The sequence below is a fragment of the Phalacrocorax carbo genome, chromosome 4 (genome assembly GCF_963921805.1).
Source record: "Phalacrocorax carbo chromosome 4, bPhaCar2.1, whole genome shotgun sequence".
NCBI lineage: Eukaryota > Metazoa > Chordata > Aves > Suliformes > Phalacrocoracidae > Phalacrocorax > Phalacrocorax carbo.
In genome coordinates, this window is record NC_087516.1 from 64,285,966 (window position 1) to 64,295,957 (window position 9,992).

General features: G+C 45.0%; 1 protein-coding gene across 1 annotated transcript in view; it reads right to left on the reverse strand.

Moving 5' to 3' along the window:
* Window positions 1-3,016, reverse strand: part of TBC1D9 (TBC1 domain family member 9) — a 53,085-nt gene extending 50,069 nt beyond the window's left edge. The window contains exon 1 of the mRNA XM_064450228.1: window positions 2,504-3,016. Coding sequence (XP_064306298.1) covers window positions 2,504-2,630 — 127 coding nt within the window. The 5' untranslated portion in view covers window positions 2,631-3,016. The remainder of the gene's footprint in view (window positions 1-2,503) is intronic.
* Window positions 3,017-9,992: the final 6,976 nt, after the last annotated feature.

Genomic DNA, 9,992 nt, shown 5'->3' on the forward strand with positions numbered 1-9,992 from the left:
TTTCAGCATTAGGTCACTACAGAAAGGGCAATTAACAACAAGAACAAAGAAGAACCAAAACCACCGAAAAACACCCACAAAAGGTTTTTTCTGTTCTCATGGTTTTGACCAGTTAACCTCCACCTCTGTCATTAGAGCTGTATCTTTATGAACTACAGAACTTCTGCAGGGTCATCCTAAATGCTATCACTATTACAAATGATGTACCCTGGTTGACCGTTTCAGCAGATTTATTTATTTTGAACCCTCAATACCTTGCTTTTAGCCAGTCTTACCAGCAAGAATAACCCTTTGGTTTCCTTCACCTGCCTTGGCCCTCAATGAGTAGACCATAGCTGTTACCAGAACCAGTGTAAAGTTCCAGTATTTCCATAAAAACAAATAATCATAAGTTCCACTTATTACTGTGCCTACCAACCTGTGAGTGGCCTGGATGCTCTACATCCCTTTCTTTCTTCCTCTCCCACCTTTGGTCAGCTACCGTGTCAAAACCCCATGTGCTACAATGACAAGTCCTCACACAGCCCTTTAAATACTGCCAGCACTAATGACTTTCTGCACGTTAGTCATGGGTCTTTGTTTAGTTATGGTTCTGGCAACTTACTGAAAAAATCTACATCTTTTTTCCAGCCCTTCCACTTACAAACAAAACCGCTAGAAATTGTTTAGCTACTTGTTGTTACTACCTCAATCCCATAGCAGGTGCAATTTCAGGGAAAGCACAGACACTAATAAATGCTACAGGGAAAGCAGTTTTCAAAATACGTGTAGAACTTCTGCATTCTAAATCAATATTCACCATACAGACCACATGTACATACTAAAATGATGAATACGGTGCACAAAAACTTAAATTCCAAGTGGAAAAATGAAATGCAGAAACAAAGACAGAACTATTTCTGTATTCTCAACTCCTACCAAATGCTGCTGGCTTATCTGACCTTCACAAAAAAAGGAGCACACATTTATGAATCCTACTCCCACTCAAGGACTAAATCTTCAGAAGGGCTCTCTCCATCTGTACAGTGGTACCATCAATCAGAATGTTACACATACAACTGCAAGCAGGCCTGGATACACATGCACTGTGCAAACAGGTTGAAGGGAAACCCCAATATTACCAAAATGCTTCCCCAATAGCTAAAAAATGTTTGGAAAATTGACTGGGTACCTCAAATGATCTCTAATTCAAAGATAACAAAGTCAGAAAGGCACAAGAATGCCTTGTCAGACCAACCCCTCAGTAAGATAAAGGAAGAAATCCTTATGATGCCAGGCGGTAAGCTATGAAAGAAGAATCTGCAACGAATTCCTCAGTAAACACAGCAGGGGCAAGCTTTTAAAGCATGAAATTATTTTTATAGATTTCTCAATACTGTCCATAATTCAAAAAATTAAAAAAAACACCCAAAACTACAGGTGATGTGGGGTGGCTACTGGTCACTTTGCACGCAAGAATGAGGTGGTTTGTCAACAGGTAACACTGAAGAAGACTGAAGATCTCAAGAGCCTACATGAAACCACACTTTACAGTGATGCATTAGTTTAGATTATAAATTGTTTACAAGTCCATAGTGCATTTAAAGACTGAAGAAAGACTTAATGTCCTGGTAAATATGCACAGGACCTTGAACCAAACAGATGTAGTCCATATGTTTATTTTGATTAGCCTGAAGAACTAGTTCCAACGCAAGTGGGTAAAGAAGAAACCACAGCTTTTCAGAGAACGAGTTTGACCATTTTCTGCCAATTCAAGAAGGACCGGTGGTAACACCATCAGGTTCTGTATCTCTACTTTTATAGAAACGCATATACGTTGCCTAAAAATGATGAAAGGTTTCGACAAACGCACATGCAGAATACTAGAGAGACCAAGATGCGTACGGCCCAAACACCTACAAAAGTGTCTTCCTTTACCAGCGGTCGAAAACAAAGCATTCAGGGAACATACTTTACAAGGACATCCCAAAGAATATGGAGAAGCCGAAGCAAATCTGTTCTCATAGTACGTGTTCGTGAATTACAGCTTGGACTGATTTTAAACAGCGCCTGTTAGAGGTTCAAAAATCAAATCCCGCAAGCACCATGGCAAGTCACACCCTGACGCAGGGCGGCACGGGACACCGGTGATCACCCGCACGAAGCTCCCCAGCGTGTAAACCCCCCCCGGGACACCTTCGCGGATTCCGCACGGCCACGCACCTGCACCCCTGCGCGACGCCCAGGCCCCGCCGCCCTCCAGCGGCCTGCGGGGCTTCGGCCGCCGCCCTCGGCCGCCGCAGGGATAGCGGGGTCCCGGCGGGGGTCCCGCACCGCCCGGGGGGGATGGCGGGGAGCGGGGAGGGCCCCCTGCAGCCCCGCGCCGCGCCCCACAGGGGCGGCGCTCGCCCAGGGCCGTTATCCCGCCCGAAGCCCGGCGGCGATCCACCGCCGCCCCGGGGGAGCCGCGGCCAAACGCGGCGCCACCCCGCCCTCCCCGGGACCCCGGCCGCCTCCCCCTTACCCGCCAGTCCCCCGCCGCCGCCATCGCCTCCGTGCCCCTTCCTCCGCTGGAGGATGAAGTAGGGGTTGGCCCGCTCCGTCACCCACAGGGCGTTCGCCAGCAGCACCTCCTCGGGGTTCACCCACATGCTCCCAGCGCGGACAAAGGCCGGCCCGACCGGCCGGCTGGCTGCGGGGCGCGGTGACTCACGCACGCACCCTCCGCATCAGACGCCACCATGCCCATCCGCCGCGGCGGACGGCGCGGCACCGGCGGGCGGAGGGCGGAGGGGCGGCAGCCGCATACCCTCGCCGCCTACCCGCCCACCGCCGGGCGCGGAGGGGCGGCCGCAACGCCCAGGAGGGGCGGCGGCCCGGGCAGCTCCGGCCGCAGCGCCGAGGGCAGCAGTGGCATGGACGGCCGGCCCCGCCGCGCCGCGCGCTCGCCTCCCGCACAAAGCCGGCGGGAGCCGCCGGGCACCCGCACCGCGCGCACCGCTGCCTCTCGCGCTGCGATCCCGCACCTGCGCGCACGGTGGGGCGGGGCGGGGCGGCGGCGCGCAGGCGCCGCGGCGGGCGTCTCCTCAGGGAGAGCGTCCCCTCACCCCGCGGCTGCCTCCGCAGCCAGCGCTGGCTGGCGGTCCGGCCTTGGCGTTAAGCCTACAGGGTCACTGGGGAGGGGGCGGCTACGCCCCCTTTTTAACCGCCTGCCTTGAAAGATTTGGCTTTTTCAAGCCGTTTGTAAAATCAGGTATTGAAAGGAAGAGTGGGCTCCGGCCTCGCCCCTGAAGGAAGCCATCCACAGGAGGCGGTGGGAGTGCGCTCTTGCCGCAGCCGTACCGCTCCTCTGCCATGCCCCACGCTGCTCCTGAGGTTCACCTCCACTGCTGAAGGCCACGTCGTGCCTGCTGGGCTCGGAATGCTGGGGGGAATTTTCAAGGGCCTGAAAATCCTTAAAATAAACCGCTGTATTTGGCAGGTGTGGCAAGCACACTCAGAGGGTATGCCGGTATGTATAGATAATATGCTTTGTACCCTCACAGCTCTGAACACTGTCTTGATTTCCAAGTTTGACTCTCTGACCACACTTTACTCAGAAAACTCTTACTCTCTGATCAGATGCTTATCTTTGGTTTGTTAAAGATGTTGAGAAGAGTAAAACCCCAAAGAAAATGTTAAAACTGTGTTCCAAGGACCAACTCTTCAGGCCGTAGCTTTACAGTAGTGTTTAGCCTTTCATGACCTGGTGCTGGTGTGGAGCTGATACCCAGTGCTTGTCCTTGTGGAGACGGATGCATGGTCATGGGAGAAATTACTTCCTCTGAGGTGGTGGTCATGCGGTTGTTACTGCGTGGGTAAAAAGTTCATGAGAGGGAAGCAACCATCTCAGATGAATGCTTAAAAATTGGCAGTACTGCTGTCGGTCCCACTGCACCATGGGGAATATTCGTCATTGTCGCTAAGGCAGGAGACTGTGATCTAAATAGGAATGCAGAAGAGCTTCTTCACCCTTTCTGAATTCATCACAGAATCAGATTATTTTCAATTTTAGTATTGTTGAAATGACCATGTCCAAAAGGACAGTTAAAAAACTGGAAGATTTTGGGAGGGGATAATAGTTTTAAAGAAAATCTCTGAACAAGCAAATTTCTTATTGCTTTGAGAAGAAATTTCAGGATTTTTTTTCTAAACCAGGTCTAGTTAAAACCTTCATGCCAAGTAGATTGGAAGTTAAGTTCTAGCCCGGCTAAAAGCAGTGGCAAAAATTCTAGCAGCTTCCTTTAGTAAAGGCAGGATGTCACACGCACAAGGCTCGTCAATGCCCTTGTGTTGTCACGGAGTACTGATGGTATTGCATAGTAGCGATGTCATCACGACTGCAGTAGAAGTGCTAAAGCCACACTGACGTTTCACAAAGAATAACCAAATGATACCCTGCTGCAGTCAGAGCCAGTGAAGAAGTTCATTTTCTTTGTGAACAGCGCAGCTGACCTCAGGAAGCAAAAGAGCATTATCAGGGGCTGGGACCTCTTCCTGCTTCCCATTCCTAACTTGCTGTTCAACGGTGGGCACAGACAGTTGTGCACGCAAAACTGTAGGCATGAAAACAGCTGCCAGGCCTTATTAGTGCTGATTCGTTTTAGATGCGAGTACAGTGACATATATTAATGGCATAAAGAACACCAAAAGCATAATTTCTAATGTTCTTCCTATATAATTTCCATTAAGCATTCTAGAACATTTGACTAAAACTGGAAAGAAATAAATGCCATCACTCACGTAAATGGCATTTAAAATTAGGTTATATTGTGTCTTTTTGTTGCTGCATTGTAGATAGTATCAAGGCATTTTTAAATGGGAACTTCATCTGCTTTCACAGTCATGAAAAACAGTTGCTGTGCTATCATGGCTGACCTTTTTGTTGAAGGCAATGCAAATATTATCTCCTGTATGCCCATGGCATATTTTTATCCACCACATAAAATGCTTGTCTACATGCATTTTTTAGGATCTTAGTGCTCCATTAGAACACTTATTTTTTCATCATGTAGTTTGGGAGCAAAATAAAGAAATTCTGGCCAGGTCCGTGTGTTATAATAGGAATTTAAAAAAACCTCAGGTACAAATAAAGGAATAATTGCCCCAGCTTGTTTTGTAATATTTTGTTGAAAAAACTGTTTGTGTTGGACCCGCAGTGTGGTTTTAACACTGCATGGGACTGTTTAAAGACCTCTATGCCATTAGACTTAAAACTTCAACATATGACTTTCAATTCTGAAAAACAAATTTAATCAGGAGCAGATACCAATACAAACTAAGAAGTTACTTCTTCTAATGCTATATTATAAACCTCTCAGGGAAGAAAATAAACATGATTCCAGAAGGACAACCATCCTGTGCAATGTCATCAGACTAATGGACCATAACAGTAATCAAGCATGAAAAAGATGAAATAAAGCAGATGTTTTACCATTTACTCCCCAGAAGACCTTCTTACAATGGACGTCTTTTCTAGATGCAGCCAACGAGCATTCGCTAGTGGTTCAGGACAGCCATTCAGTTGACTAGGAGCAAAGATAAAATGTCAGGATGCCAAAATTCACCTTTGAGAAATGTACACATTGTTCAGGTTGGACCCATCGCCGTTCAGGCCCTACACGAGGGCTTGCCTTGGCACGGAGGAGCACCTAGCCATCATCATCTGGAAGCTCAGAGCCTTCCGCTGCTGGAAATCAATACCTTATTTGTACATGGAGAGGTGGGGGTTTAGATATTGCAAGAACTGTTTTATTTTATAAACAGTACTAAAGCTTTGAAAGACTGGAGGACAGTGCTTTAGGTGTGATGGGGGATGAAACAGAAAGTGGGGGGAAAAATGTGTCCGAGATTTCTTAGTCTGTGTTCAACTAAAATGCCACAAACCTTAGTGTTCATACACCCATAACACCCCGTACTGAAGAAACTCAAAGCATAATTCAGAAATAACGTCACTTTTACCATGCTCCTGCAAGTTCATATTATGAGCACTTTTACAGATGAGCAAACTGAATCATACAAAGTAATTCTTGCTCTGGGTTGTCCAGCAAGTCTGCAAGTAAAAATAACCAAATCACAGCATCCGCTACCCGCAATTCCCCACTTCCCAGCTGTGAGCACAGAAGCCTTCAAAGGCAGGACCAGGGTTAGTCACTCTCAAGCCCTTTATCATCCCAGAATAATTTATACTCCTTGGGCCTAGTCTCAAAAGCCAGTAATGGTCTGGTTAGAAGAGTCCCATTTGTGTCAAGTGCTTGCTGCGAGACGTGCATTTTGTACAAAGTATAAGATTCAGCGCCTGTCAAGTCTTTACTCCAAACTGGAACATGACCTGCCTGATAGGAAAGAGTTAATTTCTGTAGGATTGAGGCATCTATTCAGTACCAGGCCACTAGAAATATAATCTACTATCCCAGGAAGACAATGTGAAAATGTCTCCCAAGGGAATCTGGAAACAAAATATTTCGAGGTCAAGGAGCGAGGAGGAATCTGGAGGAATCCCAAACAAGCCCCAGGAGTTTGCAAGGAGAGGTGGGGGCATGCCTACCACTATGAGAGCAATCTGAGGGGACAAAGCGGGCCCTAACTGCATAGGCTAGGTACGTATCAGCACCTCATTAAAAGGATGCTGACAGAAGGTTTTGGATTTGCTGCTTTGTAGAAGAACAAATCTCACTACTTTTTTTTAATCATTTTCCTTTCTGTAACCTTTCTCACCTGTGTTGTATGCCATAAAGGAAAAAATTATTGGCTTCTGCCTTAATTTAGCTCGAGTGAAAGGTGATTTCAAAATAACAGGCTAGCAGCAGGGCATTCTGGTCCTATCGATGTGGTGATTCTTAGAAGGGAAATGTCTGGCATTTCTTCCGCGTACCTACAGAGCAGCAGGGTGGATCTTCGCTGAGCTCTAGCGGCTCATTTTGGAGCTTGACACACCAGAGGTGGAACAGAAGAGCAGTGTTGGCATGGTCTCGGCATGCAGCAAGGCATGGAGCTTTCCACAGCGGCCCTCTAATTCACCCATATTCAACAAGAGGCTTTTATTAAAGCTACCAACTACCAGAAGGTCTGTTACAGCTGAGTTCTCTTACGTTTGCATACCTGACAGGAAACATCAACTTTAAAGATAATATCCAGTTGCCTGTTTCTCTTCCCAGAACATTTTCATTGCCTGGGAAGACTGTCAAATCAGGACAAACAAACTGCAAGCTTTCAGTCTGGGTGAGGAACCTATGTTTCCAAGGAAGGTTAAATAAAACAGTTTCATATTTGGCAAAGCATTTTTTGCACTTCACTGTGACAACTCTTCTTGAATATGCCACTTACTCCTTTGTCTCTCGTTGTGAATGACAGCTTTTTCAGGCCAGTTTTTGTGAGAACCTGCCAGTCTCCCATGGCACAGGGACAGCTTGTTGCAGGTTGATAAAAAGCAGTTCCCTACTTTCCCGCAAGACCTTATATTTAACTACCCTTAGATATGCTGGCTGCTTTACTCTTCACAAAGCACTGTTGGTGTACCAGGCTCTTCACAGGTAAGGCGGCTGCCTGCCCACAACCCATAGCTCAACTTCTGGCCTACCTTGCTTCATGAGATGTGTCAGATAAGACTCACAGTTTCCAGCTCTCCTGTCACATCTGTACTATCCTCTGAACTGTGATGATTTCTGAAGTGCAGGTTCAGAACTGAATGTGATATTTTAACAGAGCTGCTCCCATTTTTGTTTTGTTTTTACAGAAGCCAGGTCTTTGCTACTTTGGAGATACGCTGTCTGAATCATCCTTTTTTCACACAGCACTGCACTGAGAACACCTTGAGCACTTTATCTAAAACCTTCATGCAGGAAGAGCTTTCTAAAGCAGCCACCCATATTTTGGATATAACTGGCGCTTTTTGCCTTATATCTGGTTTATGGACATAAGCACCAGGCAGTAGTAGAATGATCTGGGTCCTGATACAGCAGTGACCTTACATCAGTATTTATTATCTTGTTAATCCCTCTGTCATTTGGAAACATCGTCATTAAAAATCCTTTAGCACAGTATTGATCATGTAGACTATTAAAATTCTATATGGAGCGCTACAAACCATCCCGCTCACTATTATCCCCTTGTTCTGAAATCTCTCTGTGAGTTCTTTTTATACCCAGCTGTTATGACCAGGTTAATTCCATATATGGTCCTTCCTTACAATTAAAATTGCTTTAGCAAAATCCAGACATATGATATTAACTCTATTATCTCTATTGACTGAAGCTTTAACCCTGCCAAAAAAAACCAAACCCACAAGCTTTGTTCGACAGGACCTACTTCCATGAGACCGTATATCGACTGTTCAAGCTAAAATACAATTATATTCACATCCTGTAACTACTTGTTAATATTGTACCAGATTAATCATTCTGTTATTGTAACAAAGTTTAGTGATAGACTAACTAGTCCAGAGTTTGTTAGGTCAGACTAACTAACTAACGAAGGTTGTTCTTTTTAAATGTGGGAACTACATCAGTATAAGGATGAGTGCATCAAAATTTCAGTATCTGCTATCTTCCAGTGGAATGAAAATAGAAAAAGCTTAAGAATTACAACTCTGAAGAGGTTATTAACATTTCCTACAACAAAACAGAGCTGACATAACCATAAAATAGAAGAAAAACAACAGCCGTTTGGAATATGCCTTAGGAGGTTGCATGGAGCTGAGCTAGTATCACTGCTGTAAGTGGAAAGCCAACAAACATGACGGCAGCTGATATTCTGAATGCAACGGTACCTTGAAAAAGGCACTGTTACCATACTTCAGTGAGACGCTAGGGAAAAAAAGGGAGATATACATCCCAGTAACAGCATCTGTTCAGTGATCTGCCCCTTGCTCTCAGAGTCAGGGATCCGACTTCATCTTGCACCTTCGGGAGCCACCAGCAGCCACACAGATGAGAAGTCACCGAACCAGTTCAGCAGCAGCTTCCTCAGCATGACAGGAGTGAGCGTGCTTGAAGAAAAACACTGGCAAGGAATAAGGTTTCTGTTAAAGATATTGAAGGTTTCATTGCATGCTTTTGTAACTAATAACTTGTACCAGTTGGAGATGATGGATTTCTTGAGGGACAACATAAGTTATCTTGGAGAACAGAGAAATGCTGGACCTAATTTGGCTTTAAGAGTGTTAGTAATTACTTACACCAGAAACTCTTTATTACTTACTTACGCTAAGTACCTGAATTTAAATGCATTATTAGGTATCATAAGACACAATTACCTTTGTCTATTCATAAACTGGTTAGGTTTGTTTTTCCTTAAATTCAGAATAAATTTTGTTTACTCTCTGATGACACTCCTTGCTTTTCTATGCATTGTTTTTGTTATCTGTGTTATGCTAAAATAGAGCGCACATCTGATTTGAAGTTATTTAGAGAAGCAACATTCCATCAGAGATGGGGACTGAACGTACATTAGACCTATGGAAGCACAGGGGAAAACCAGGGTACTGGTCTGTCCATTTACTCGTTTGTGTATTGAATGATTTACAGTTAATTTAATTTGCAGTTAGCTTACTCTAGTGCTTTCCTCACCGTTAGTCTGGGATCTCCAGCAACATTTCTTGTTGCTGAAACCAGAAACCTGGCTCAGAGATCAAAGCATAACTGGGCAGGGAGACATCATGAAGCAGGATTTTCCCCCCTGGTTTGGCTTACAAACTTGGCATTAATAAATAAGAATCACAGGAATGTATGGTAAAAATTGCAATTCTTCTGTTTAATTGTGATGACCCATACTCTTTACCAAAGAATTTAATGTCATTATGGAAGGAGTTAACAAAAATGTTGATTTGGCAAGTGCTGCCATAAATATGGTAACATAATTTGTGGGTGTGTCTTTTCAGAGAGAGTGTAACAAATGGGCATGGGCTTTTGTTTAATGTAGGGGTTTTGAGGAGTTTGGGGTTTTTTGTTTTGTTTTATAAAGAAGAGGTTAATGTA